This window comes from Chroicocephalus ridibundus, chromosome 1 (assembly GCF_963924245.1).
Source record: "Chroicocephalus ridibundus chromosome 1, bChrRid1.1, whole genome shotgun sequence".
NCBI classification, from domain to species: domain Eukaryota; kingdom Metazoa; phylum Chordata; class Aves; order Charadriiformes; family Laridae; genus Chroicocephalus; species Chroicocephalus ridibundus.
In genome coordinates this window covers 60,773,302-60,787,243 of record NC_086284.1, presented here as the reverse complement: position 1 = coordinate 60,787,243, position 13,942 = coordinate 60,773,302, and the positions used below count along the sequence as shown (strand labels likewise).

At 36.8% G+C, this 13,942-nt stretch overlaps 1 protein-coding gene across 20 annotated transcripts in view; it reads left to right on the top strand.

Annotated features, from left to right (window-relative positions):
* Window positions 1–13,942, top strand: part of DOCK9 (dedicator of cytokinesis 9) — a 128,579-nt gene that overhangs the window by 31,269 nt on the left and 83,368 nt on the right. For all 20 annotated transcript variants that reach the window (XM_063336762.1, XM_063336868.1, XM_063336851.1 and 17 more), the window contains exon 2: window positions 6,968–7,084. In XM_063336762.1, coding sequence (XP_063192832.1) covers window positions 6,968–7,084 — 117 coding nt within the window. The remainder of the gene's footprint in view (window positions 1–6,967; window positions 7,085–13,942) is intronic.

Below are 13,942 nucleotides of genomic sequence, written 5' to 3'. Positions count from 1 at the left end.
GATGGTATAATATCCCTTTTTGCTTCTGCTTTTGGCTAGTTTATTGAGGAAAACTAGATGAAATGGTGCAAGGGCACTTGGCACTAAGTGTACTGCTAGGCACGAAGCAAAAGTAGGGCGCTGTGTTTCATTTAACACTGACATTTGGGTTCGTTTTTATTTCATTGGGTTGTGATATTGCAGTAGATTTTTACTGCCACAATAAAAGTAGGTGTTTTCTCACTGGTATAGGGTGTAATAGGAGTGATAGCATTGCTAATTGGTGTAACAAAATGTAAACATCAGGTCTTCTTGTTTTCTGGATTTTAAACCTTAGAATTGTATTAGACAGCAATCCTATAAAGCATTTGGAACAGGAGGCTTCTGGCATGCTCTAGTAATACTTCTCGTTGGCTATCGCCTAAAGCATTCTTTCAAGTGTGGATGTATTCCTTTTGTATGGGCAATTATGATGTGATTTACCTAGCACTTGGGGTTTTGGACTATTCTTCATAAAGATGAGACAGATTCAGCTGTAAAGGACTTGAAGGAAGCAACAAGTTTTTTGTGTTATTCATTTAATTCTTTTAATTGTAGTTCACTGAGAGCCTGCTAGAGTGTTGTGAGAACTGAGTATTTATAATGTCCTGTGATATTGAAACAATGTTATTTGTTTGAGTGCTGTTCTGAATTAACTTTTCCAGCATAGGTGGGTAGGTTCACAAAAGGATCATCTGCTGTTTTCAGTGCCAGTATATTAGTACGTGCGCTCTGTTGTTTTCCTGCGATTTGAATTAGATTGTGTCATAACTTTGCTTTTGAGGTTAACAAGCAAGAAGAGCCCATGCAAAAAGCATTTAGATTTTCCGGGTGGTGCCTCACAACCTTACTTGGGATGAACTGCTATTGTGCTAGCTGTTGTGGAAGTTACCAAACTGCCACACGTGCTGTCCAGTTGCATGTTAATAGTCAGAAGTAGTAACTGCTTATCAAATCAGATGATGTTTCTGGGAAGCTGGAACTTCTGGAGGCCATCTTTCTGCTTGGAAACACGCTGGCAGTATAAAATGTAGGATACCTGAGCATTTCTGTCTGAGTCTGATTCTAGTGTTAGAAGTTTCTGTGCTGATAAGAGAACTTTATATAACACAGCATGCTTACTTTGTGTCTGAAGGCAGAGCAAATCACAGAGCCTAGAAATTAAACAACTGTAACTGCATCCATATTAACAATCTGAGGTAGAAACTGGCAACACAAAAAGTCTTATCAAAATGTTTGAGCTCTGAAAAGTGTTCTTGTGTTTAAGTGGACCTTGACCATCAATGACTTCTTATAAATAAAAGCATAATGCTTTGTAATTTAATCTGTGTTTATTGAGTCTTGGAAACCCCCATTCTCTTCTGTTACAGCCTCCTGAAGACTTGGGTGAACAATAGAACACGAATTTTCAGGCTTTCAGGTTAACCTGGAAGAAAAAAAAAAAGTAAAAAAAAAAGTAGTGAATTATTATTTAAAAAAAAAAAACAAACTGTGCAAAAACCTCCTGTATAACTGACTATTAGTGTGGCTCAGTCTGTGTCTGTAGTCCCAGTAAGCACTTCTGATCTGTTTATGTGAGCTTGAGAACAGGTGACAATGCATTTCATTCTTTCAAGTCCTAGAGAATTAAAAGTTTTGAGTTTGTCAATGAAAGCATATTGTTGCTGAAATACATGCATAGTGGTCATTTTTCACATCAACCTATAGCAGCTTATTTTCTCCCACTGCCCCAAAGTTTACATCACAAAGTTAACCATACCGAAGAAAGGGGATAATGAGGAATGTAATATTTAAGAATATGCTCTAAGATACATTGCCTCGGCAATTTATTTTGAGTTTATTGTGGTTGTGGGACAATAAGATACAGGGAGCTGTTACTCATGTTTGGTATTAAATGATCTTGTTATTTGTCCAAAGTGGCTTCTCTCAAGCTAATGTTGAGAAATATGTAACACCATATATTCATCAACTTGTATGCTGTGTTCCCTGCTAGTGCTTGTAGCTCCATTCTGCTCTTCATAGGGACTTGTTAATTTGCAGCTGTATGTGCTAAATATGTTTTTATAAGGTAAATGATGTTTTGTAGCAGGACTCTAGCAATACTCAGTGTGTTTAACCTGACCATTCTTTGTTTTGTGAGAAGACAAGAAGGAGATAACATTTGTCTCAATTTAAACTTGCAAGAAAAAATATACTGTATTATTTTTTCTGAAAAATATATTGTAGGCAATCATTGAACTCTGAACTTAAAATTCCTTTTATCTTACGGCTTTTGACACTGCTTGTCCAAATATATAAACTATATTCTGGCAGATTAAAATAGTTACCATGCGGGCGTCATGACTGCTGTTTTGAAATGCTTCTTATTTTTGATAAGTTTCTATATCTATAATACACAGCAAAAATCAAAGTTGTATGACAGATACTTTGCTGTTTTATCTTCCTACATATATGGCATTGGGTGTTGGGCCCTATGAATTCCTATGCTCTTAGCATTTTCTTAGATTATGGAAATAAAAATGTTGTTTGTTGCAAATTAATAGGAAAAGTTAAGCCTTTTTTGCAAGACTGACTTTTAGTACCTGCAAACTTGATTTTGCAGTTTTGACTGGGATGAGTTTTGTCTGTGTTAGCTGGTCCATAAATCATATTCAACAATACAGTATCTACCCCAGTGTCTTTTATATTACATGAAATAATAGACCGGAAAATATTTTTTTCTTAAAAAGAGCTTGAGAGAGAATCTGCTTCCTTGTGGTGCTGTAGGTTTGGCTAAATGCCAATGGCAGTGTTCTGTTTATTGTTTTCTCTTTTTCACATCTGGTTCAAACTGATAAAACATCCTCTTCCTTTTGAATCTGACAAATGACTAAGAAAGAAATGAGTAACACTTTGGAGAAACTTTGGGAAGAAAATTCTTCATGAATTTTTGGAGAAATTATATTTCTGCAAATCAGGAACTCTACTGATTAAATAGGAAGATGGTGTGGTTTTCTAGTACCACTATCTCTGTGTCCCATTGACTTAGAGAGGTGTATATTCAGGACCTCAGCTCCAGATAACTTTAGATTCTTTAAAAAGCTTCTAATGAGAGAGGATTCTTTTTAAATCTTGTATTTACAGTACGTAAGCAAAATGTGAGCAAAGCTCATTTTCTTTTAAGATTCTTTTTTATCAATTTTCTGGTTGTGGTCAGCCTGTTTTGTGACTATAGGGTAGAGATATACATTTGCAATGAATTGGATGCTTTCTGAAGCTGCAGTATATGCGTTTTTGTTTTTTGAATTAGCTGTGCTAAAGAAATGATTTGTGTGTGTGCATCCATGAAATAATTCTAGTTATGCTGGTTTTAAAAGTAATACTTTTTCTCTGTTTTTGGTAAAATAAGAGGAGCCAGAGATAGCTTTCTTCCAGTCTTTACCTGTTGCCTTCTCAAGAGAATTAACAGAAGGATGGTTGTAGCTCTTCAGCACCAGGGAGAAAAGGATGAAAATGCTGATCGTGTGCTGCACCACAAAAAAATCCATTACTCATTTGGGGTGACAGCTTTCCCTTGCTACCAGTTAGTGGAATTGGTGCTGTAAACTATCTGTTTACCAGTTCAGACAGTAGATGTACTGCTACGTGAACCTTCTGGCTGTATTGACTATGTATACATTTCTTCTTTCCTTTAAAAGGCTTCCCAAATTGCATTTTAAGTACCTTAAAATATGTGGTCTGAATTAATATATATATATTTTTTAAGGACATTTTAAAAACTGTGAGCTGCACTGAAGCTGAGTAACAGAATTCAAAAATGTTTTAGCAACAGCTTTTAATAAGGACAGAGTTTTGTTTAGTAACCTGAATCTCTCCTGCTTCTGAAAGTGTCCCATCAGCTCTCGTCTATTAAGACAAGTGAACACACCTATTAGTAGTTAATAGACATCCTGTCTATTAACACATCAAGCTGCAGCAGGGTAGGTTTAGGCTGGACATTAGGAACAAATTCTTCACAGAAAGAGTGGTCAGACACTGGAATAGGCTGCCCAGGGAGGTGGTGGAGTCACCATCCCTGGATGTGTTTAAGACTCGTTTAGATGTGGTGTTAAGGGATATGGTGTAAGGGAGAACTTTGTAGAGTGGAGGTGATGGTTGGACTCGATGATCCCAAGGGTCTTTTCCAACCTAAACGTTTCTATGATTAAGTGGTGATGCAGCCATCTGATCAGCATTTCAGAGACCTGAATCTGGCTGAAACCTTGCTTGTTGGGAGGAACCCTCTAAAGCAAGATCACTCCTAATCTGTCTCAAAATATGACTGTTCAGGTGCTGGTACTAGTGTGAGAAGGCTGAGGAACGTGCCACGAAAGAGAGGGTCCTTCTAGTGTCTGTTCTTCTTTCAATTAATTTCAGCCAATTGTGAAGCCAAATCTTTAGCTAACAGAGGAGACTGATTGTATACACAACTCAAATGGTCTTTCTCCCCTACTCATTTCTTAGACCCAGTTTAATTTGGAGTATTTATCTTTGTTTCTCCTCAAGGTCAAGTCATCCTGCACCGCACTCAATTCAGCCTGTCACTGCAGCATGTTGCATATTGTTTTTCATTGCGTCCTTCAACTCTTCAGAAGGAGCAGTCACGTGGTAAAGGCCAACTTGACCAAATGGACTGACTTGGCCAAAGTACTGTAGCAGTCTCTAAACCTTATTTTAACATAAGAGTATACTGCACAAGAGCTCAAGCTCAGCGATTGACAGGTGAGCATCTTGCTTGCCTGGGTAGGCAGAGAGAGACCTGTTACTTAAGTTTAAAGTGGGAGAAAGGTGAGCGAGAGCTGTCTTGCCTTCTGAATGATAAGCTTCATTTGTAGATATAAACTTACTTCAAATGTAAATGTATTTCATGTAAAAAGCAGTAAAGTTTGAGGGCCTCTTCATACTCTGTGTTATCCCTGTCTCGTGTCCTTAAGGAAGCAAATTTATACTGGACAGTTACTGCCTTAGTGAAGAGTTGGAGAGGGTAGGTGAAGTTACTGGAATTTCTTTGGAAACAGAACTTGTGACAGTCTGGCACAATGGGACTGTTCAACCTGAAATTTTGTGAAGGGGTAATTTGGTAGAGCCTACATCTAGGAAATGTGTCAAATAGTTGGGTGAAGAAGGTGTGTCTGGCCTTCTGAGTACTGAGAAAGCTTGGAGCACACCATTTCAGTAGTTTGGGATTCATTGCAGCAGTCCGAATATTCAAAGTCAGGCTCAACAGAAAGTTTTCTTGCAATCAAAATATTTTGTGCAAGTAGTACATTAGAGAAAATGTCACCTTTTCTTATTCTGTGTTTACGTGCTTCTCTTGTACTTTTCTGAGTGGAGTCAAAATGGTCCAACCACTTCATCACAGACCTGTACATAAGCATAAGCTTAAGCCTTTTCTCATGGACACTGATGTTAGTTCTTGGCTTTGTGATAAGCCATGTTCATGAATGAGAGGAGAAGAAGCAGCAGCTGTGGTTCAGGTGCTAAGCTCTCAAAATGTGTTGGGGTACAATATACAGTGAACTGAACAGCTGTTCTCCATCTCTGAGGAGAAAGGTGGCAAGCTCAAAATAATAATTTTCCACTGTGTCTCCTAGCTGTATTATCTGTACTGAGCATGTTGTAACATAGCTTTTGAACTTTTAGTAAATCCTTCCAGTGTGATTGTAAATAGTAGCTGGTTTTGTTGACAAAGCTACATTTCACTCATAATTTTTTGGTGGATTTATTTTCCAGATTTTGCTTTTTTGGCCTTTTCAGCTGTTATGCTCTGTTATGTTCTTGTATTTTGCTTAACAGTAAAGGTTTCATGTGGTAGATATGAGGAGATCTCAAGTAACTTTTGAGTAGCCTTTGAATTGAACCTGAAAACTCTGGTAACTTTCTCTGACTAAAGCTTTCCTAAAATGAATGTATTTGATTCACTTTTGGATGAAGAAAACATCTGTATGGTTTCTCAGGAAAGTTATGCAAAAATATATATAAATCTCATCTTGTCTGATGAGCTGTAATGATGGTATAAGCTGGCCTTGCTGCTGTTCTTATGTCTAATATACCTTACTTTGAAATGAGTGCCACTCATCTTAAGAAAGTATCGATTGGAAAGTCTCTTCTAATTGCCACTTGTTTTTAAAAAAAAAAAAAAAAAAAAGGTAATTGTGATGCACAATTTTAGTTGCAGAAAGTGCAAGCTAGATTCTAACTCCGGTTTTACATTAGTTTGCACACTCCAAGGCAGTGCTACCTCATTGAGTACTCTCTCTAAACCTGCTTTGCCATCTCACCATTTAACAGAACGCTTGGTATGGGGAAGGTTTTTCTCTGATTGTACACAGCCAGCTGTAATGCCCTAACAGCAGTCTCGGGTTTAAATGTTGAATCAATGCGTAGTAACTGAAGAAAGCTACTCCTGCAATTGCGAGGAAGGAGATGGCCTATGTGAATTTTAAAAAAAATATAGAGAAGGAGGAATGTCAATTAGCCTACCCCTACTGCAGGTTACTACTGAATTAAAACAAAGCTTGGCCTTAGCTTGGAGCTAAAGTTGTTTTAATCCCTGCTAAACCCTGAGCAGAGCTTTGTGGGCAATATTAAGCAAAGGTAACTACCAGCATAAGAGACTAGTAATTTCTTTATAATATTTTTTGCAGTGAAAATACGTACATGATTATTCTGATAAGCTCTGACTTAGTGTGTTTTGTGAAATAGTTCTGTTTCTTCCTTCTGAGGCAAATAGCATGCTTATCTCTGTAATTATCAGTGCACTTGTCCATATGGTGTAGCATGACATAAAGTCTGCATTGTGAATACTGTAGATTTTTGATGTAGAAGAAATCTCATTCTGCCAATTTTTTTAAGGAATAATTTCTGAAAATGAGTCAACAGTTGTAACTTTTTGTCAATATACCTGAATTTATTTTCTTTTTTTTCCTAGGCAAAACCAAAGCTCATAGAACCAATAGACTATGAGAATGTCATCGTTCAGAGGAAAACGCAGATTTTGAATGATGCTTTACGTGAGATGCTACTGTTCCCTTATGATGACTTTCAGGTAATTTAATCCTTCCCCCGGCTTTTTGCCACTTAAAATTGTGTTTTGGCAAAATAGCCCCTGCATAACAGGGCTCTGACTTGATTAAGCCAGACTTTACCAAGTTTTGGGATCATCTTGATATATTTCTGTAAAATAACTGTGTTTATTAAATACATAGTTTATTTAAATACACTTTTAAAAATCTTACTGTAGATCCAGTTAGGATAACCACCAAACATCTTAAGAGATTGGCGTTGGTGTAAATACTGAGGAAAGTCTCTCTCACACATGCCCATACCTGCAGTCAAAATACCTATTTATATTTGAAAAGTATGCAGACATTTGAACTGTCTCTAAATTAACCGTTTCTGGGGACTGTATCATAGTTGAATACCTAAGATTAGTTCTCCAAGAACCTACCTGAAAAGCTGAGCACTTTATAGGGCCAAGTCGTTGAAGCTAAGTTTGTTTATCATGGTGAAAGTTGGTGATGATTTGGTGTATTTCTCCAGAAGGGCATATAAAGTCCCATGAATTACACATGTTGAGTTTTTCATGAATTCTCTCTAGCATATTAAAATATTTAAATGAGTGCACATGGACTCTGTTTTTAATATAGTCTACGTGCTTCATTATTACTGATTCTTACATGAATAACTCTCTAATTGGCTAGTGCGATTACCAGGGGTCATTCTGATGAACAGCTCTGAATTACCAATGGAGAGGAAACAAACCTATCAAGAATATCCTCAGGCGTTTTGTCTGAGCAGTCTGGGGGATATCTGAAGTGTTTAACTGCTGTTTCAAGTGGCATCTTCTGCAATTCTTAACCTCAGGCCCATATGACTGAAGCTAGTGCATAGTTCTCAGTCTGGTCCGTTAAAGGGAGTGACTGAATTGTGTTCACAAACCGTTATGCCTTTTGTCATGCTTTGTTTGGATTCTATGGTCAGATTTTCATCAAGGCAGTCATTAAAGTGAGTGTTAATCAGAGGATTTCCTTCAGGTAGTCACGAGTTTGGAATATAGTCAGATTTCCTGTTTCTTTATCCCTCAGCAGTGTAATATCTAAATACATTTTCTGGGTTTCCCCTATATAGTCTTTGACAGAGTCTCATTTTATACTTGATTTATATGAAGACTGGTTTGTACCATCAGACTTTATTATTATGCTATCAAACATTTATTTCCTTTTAGGATTTGCTGGCACAAACTTACTCCAGATATTTTTATTGTACACATGACTTTCCAATACTACTTTGGTCTACTAGCTTGTTTTCAACAACACTATGCATTTAAATCTGTCATTCAGTGTATTAAGAAAATATTACCAAATCAGAGAACAGAAATCCCTTTTAACCCTGTGCAGTTTCCCATAATCATATTTACACTTTTGAAACCATTAGTCTTGATATGGTTGCCAATATCATTTGAATCATTTAAATAGGGGCGTATTTTCTGTATTTGCCGTTCTTCTCCACATATTTTTTTTTTAATTCCTTTTTTCTAACTTGTTGCTGCCACACAATGTGTGGGCAGCTCTTGAGTAAGCCTTGGCACAAATGTTTGATACTGCCCTCATCCCCCACAACAAGAATTTAAAATAGTGAGCTAGAGTATTTAAAACTACCTGTATACACACTTAGAACAGTCTATAGGTGGAAACTCCTACCATTGTCTGAAAACCTGTTCAAGCCATTTCCTCATAAAGCATTTAGTTTTTATTTTTACAAAGTTTTTCCTCATGCTTAGGTTAAACTGATTACAATCTAAAAAACACTTGCCTAAAAAGGAAGCCAAGCCCTGATAATTTATAAGGACATTAAGAGTAAGGTTATTTTGTTACAAGCTTGGCCTTAAAAGTAGCACTTAAAACAGCACAAAAATACCTAATTTTCAGCACCAGATAACACTTCTACAATTTTTGGTAGATTACAGAAGTTACATAGTTTCAAGGAGGCAGATTGATAACACTATTGAATTTGTGCTGAAGTTTAAATTGTTTTGGGAGATATTGGAGACAAATGTTTGGGCATAATTTCAATAACTTTTTTCAGGTGACGTGGTTAGATAACTGAAATGTAATTTAATTCAGTGTGCTTTTTCCTATAACTAGTAATAATACTTGCAGGAATTCAAAGGCAAGATTTTTATAACAAATATTTTGATGTCATGGTCAGTGCCACATTCAGTTTGTAAATCTTACCACCTCAGAGAAGCTAAATATTAAAGGAGAACTGATAAGAATTGTTAGTCCATATCAGAAGAGAAAGCTTGTACAGCAGCTGGCTTCTTTGGACCACATACAGCTTGCTTTTCTTTCTTTTCCCAATGAAAGTTATTTTCCTAGTGAGGGAAAGGGGAAAAAACAAACAAACCAGTAAGTCACCCTTTTCTGTTTAGCTGTGACTGTTCTCCAGACATGCTGTCAGAAGCAGCTCTTAAGTTCAAACCACTACCAAAGAAATATTTGAGCAAGGATGGAGCAGAAAATGCTTTGCTCTGGGAAAACTCATAAAGATTGAAGGATTATTCTTCAGCCGACTGATCTAGTTACATGAACCTTCCCAGGTTTCCACTTAAATCCATTTGCCATCATCCTAAACTTGGTTAGCTGAGGTTATGAATCCTGTTTTCTCTCCTTTTATATGTTTGGTAGCAGCTCATTTCCTTTTCAGAAAAGCATGATTTTTGTCCTACTTCAAATCCAGATAAGTAGGCTTGTAATTTTTTTTTCTTTCTTTCGAGCTTCTACATTTTCCTTGATGCCATCATATCCAAATAATAGCAAGATTTGCTGTTTTCTAGTTTTCAGAAGAGCTCTTAGTCAGCATGATATGTAATTTTTTAACTTATCATTTCAAGATTGTTTCAGTTGCTTTTCACAGGCTTAAGTTCTGAGTTTTCTGTGCTGAATTCACTAATCAGGTTATTCCATAACTTGTTCTCATTGAGTTTATAGGGGCAGATATGTTGTATTTGGAGATCCTTTTTACTGTTAACATCACTGTTTCCTTTCATTCTTAGTAATTGGGCTGCCTAAACTTTCAGTACCTTTGTTCTTTGTAGTCTGTTCATTTCTAGCTGCTTTTTTGTCATTGTTTTGTTTTTGTTATGGTCCTCATATAATGCATTTGTTTAGTTCAGATGATAGAACCACTTTCCTGCCACTTGTTGGAACATCTGCTATTAATGTTCGTGCTACTCTCAGTTACAATGCTGTCAGTCATTCAAGGCTATACCTATACCTTTTCTAGATGATTGCTGAGAAGAGTCTTCTTTTTCATAACATTGAATCGCTATCCATTGGGTACTCTTGTATCCAATTTTGTGGCTTTTCATGGCTTATAATTATTCCAAATCACCTGTATTTCAGTAATTTACTCAATAATGAAATGACCTCATAACTAAATAGCATTAGTGTGAAACAGACCACCTTTGTGTATCACATGAAAATTATATGCTCAGTGACTGTGGAATTGGTGATATTTACATTAACTGCACAGCAGGTAAATGGTTAAAAGAAACCTTAACTCAAAACTATACTAATGATTGCTTTGCAGTAAGACATCTTTTATCTAAATGCGTTTGTTTCAAAATACCTAACTTCTGAGTACTATCTCCATTCTAATAAGAAATATTTTTCACAATACTGGATAAGTTTGCTTGTAAGAAATACAATGTGGGTACGTTCTTATCTAAATTAAAGGTGCCACTACAAGGTTATCTCACTGTTATTTTGAAGGCATTTTGGTGCCTAGCTTAGACATTGTTTCACTCTTGTTTTTGAGCCATGTGGATTTAGCACACTTTCGCTTAAAGCTCTTGGCTTTTAGTTAATACAAGTCAAGTACCTCTGAAAATAGATATTATGCCAACTTTGCAGAAATAAAAGTAAACCCAGGTCATTGTACGAGAAGGCACATCTTGAGTAGAAGGAACAAGCAAAAAAAAAAAAATTCAACCAACGTCCTTATTTTAGACAGCACAAAGTCTAGAGTGCTTTCTTTAGAAAGCACTCCCACCTCAACATGAGGAGGAACTTCTTTCCTTTGAGGGTGGCAGAGCACTGGAACAGGCTGCCCAGAGAGGTGGTGGAGTCTCCGTCTCTGGAGACACTCAAAACCCGCCTGGACGTGTTCCTGTGCAACCTGCTCTGGGTGACCCTGCTCTGGCAGGTGGGTTGGACTAGATGATCTCCAGAGGTCCCTTTCAACTCTATGATTGATTCTATGAAAGTAAACTGGTCAAAATACAATAACTTATTTTGAAACGTTCAAAGAAATTTCACTATGACTTTTTTATTTTAAAATCTATTTTGTGCTTTGCCTTGAATCTTTAACCAATATTCTAAATCAAGGCTTCAATTTAGTTTGGAAATTACCTTACAATGCAGCTTCTGGCACTTCCCATACAACTGAAAAGTCTCTTCTGGCATGTAGTAGCTTTAGGGGCATGATCTAACATACAGCATGCCATCTTTTCCATCGACTCTTAAAACAATTCCTGTCACCGCTTTTTGAGCGTTTCCCTCTCTAACATTATCTAAAGTAAGGATGGCCTGAGTATGTGGTTGTTGAATTCAAATCCAGTACTCTTCCACCTGTTTTTCCTGCATTTTGCATATCCCTATTTTACCGGCAAGATACAGGACTTTATTTATAACCTGGTTATATATATACGCTTGTACACTGTTAAGGCTTTTTCTTGTTTTACTCCTTCTTAATGTTTTGAATAATCAACTGTTAATAACCATCATTTCAAGCATCCTAAAGGGATGTGGAGGAGAAAGTGGTTTTGGGGGAAAATTTTACTAGCTCATATTCAACAGCCAACACCAGAAAGAGTACGTGAAGAGGAAAAAAATAATTTTTAAAACAGGTATTGGCAGTAAGTATGTGATGTCAGCAGCAATCTTTTATACTTTGTTCCCTGTAGCTGCTGAGACTTGTGTAGAATAAGAGTACTGTCACTAGGTGGACATTGTCAAATTTACAGGACAGGAAGAGAACCTTATCAGATAACAGAAACTGCTTGAACGCCTCCAAATTGGGGAGAAAAATATAAAACACCCATGCTAAAAACACAGGAGGGAGAAAGGCAAAAGATAAGGAATAACAAACCAAAAATGGACATGTTTGAAGGCTGGTCAAATGGACCTGAGGAATGTTGTGTGTTGGCTGGCTTCTGTCTCTCACCTTTATCTGCCGTAGTCCTTTTCTCTAAAATATCAGCTGAGTAAATTACTGCAACTGATGGACGAGCTGAGAAAGAGGCAGCATGCGTTAAGACAGTTATTAATATGGACAAAATTGACAAATGAAATTCTTCTGTTTTGTCACTGACCTTGCTGCAGTACTACTTTTTGTATGTGAAAGACTAGAAAAAAACTTTACTATCATATTGATAATTGTGTAGCAGGATAACAGCAGCAGACATTCTAGAAGTATGTACTGCTAGTTCAATTTTACCAAGTTCCACTATAGTGGTAGGACTTGATTCACAAGTTCATGGCTTTCCCATGAAAAGTGCCTGGAAAGATGCCACCCTAATCTCTGGGGTTTTTTTAAATAATGATAACTTTTTAAAAAAGCATAGTCTACCTGTGTACTTATAGAAAATATATTATACAAAGTATAAATAATTTGCTATCAAGTATCAGACTATTTCAGGCTGAGAAGAGGAGCTAGATGTTTTGGCCTTTAGCTCTTATAAGGTAGCTCAATACTCTTAATAATCATTCTTCCTGTAGCTTGTAAAAACAAATACTTTAATGAAATGAGGCATATCTTTCTAGAATTCAGAAAACTTCCTTCTTAAGTGCTGTTAGTATATAAATGATTATCTTCTTGCAGGTTTTTGGGGTTTTTTTAACTGTACATTGCAATATTTACTGGTCCCATGAAATATTTTTGGTTTTGTGGTTTTCGCTTTTAATACCTCCCCGCCTCTCCCACTCAAGCAGTTAGCATTGGCGCTTTTCAGCAAAGTTCTGGACTAGGTGAATGACTTGGCCATGAGTATGGGATAAGTTTATTGGTTTTCTTTTTTTCTTTAAGTCTTTACTGTGCTTGAGTACTCTGACTTCAAATACCCTCCCCAGATAACGGGGTGAGGCTTTGGTAATGACAGAAATGGTCACCTTATGTATCAAACTCTCAACAGAGATAAGTAATGTACTTGGGTACCCTTTCTTGTTGACTCTCAATATGTGGAGGTTTGGGGTTTTTTTCACATTTTTCTCTGATCCTTCCTGGTGCTGCAATGTGGGGAGTATAGCTTAACAGGTGAGGGATCACAATGCTCTTCCAGGTCCAGGCTATGGGGACTCTCTTGTCCATCTCTGTGAGATTCTTTTCCACGTAGTGCAGAATAACTTCTGTTGCTGGTAGTTATTTTCATTTGTGGTTCAGAAGATTTTGTAGTTTTCATCTTTTACGCTTACAAATTTGAAGTACCCTGATGCTTGCTTTTAGCGTTCATCTGAGAAGCAGAATTTCATGGTCACAGAGAGATTTCCTGTTCTCTGTCAGCCTTTCTATGACTCTCTGAACTCCAGCACAGGAAAGGAGTAAGTTCTGACTCGATAGGCTGAAATGTACTCTTAGTGATCCAGGCCTTCTTTCTAAACCTTCATTTTAACCTTCATCTATGATTTAATGCATGTCTCAGCTGAGATCTACAGTTGAACTTCTTATTTTGGTGTGGTTTGTTACTTTTCTTGGGTAATAGTTTTTATATGTAGTAATAACACTACCTTAATGTCTTCAAAATATTGGGGTTATGTTGTCATGGTGGAGTTATTTTTATGAGTATTTTCTTGCCCATGTTAACAAAATAGAGGAAAACACTTTTCTATGGCATCTATTTCTTACT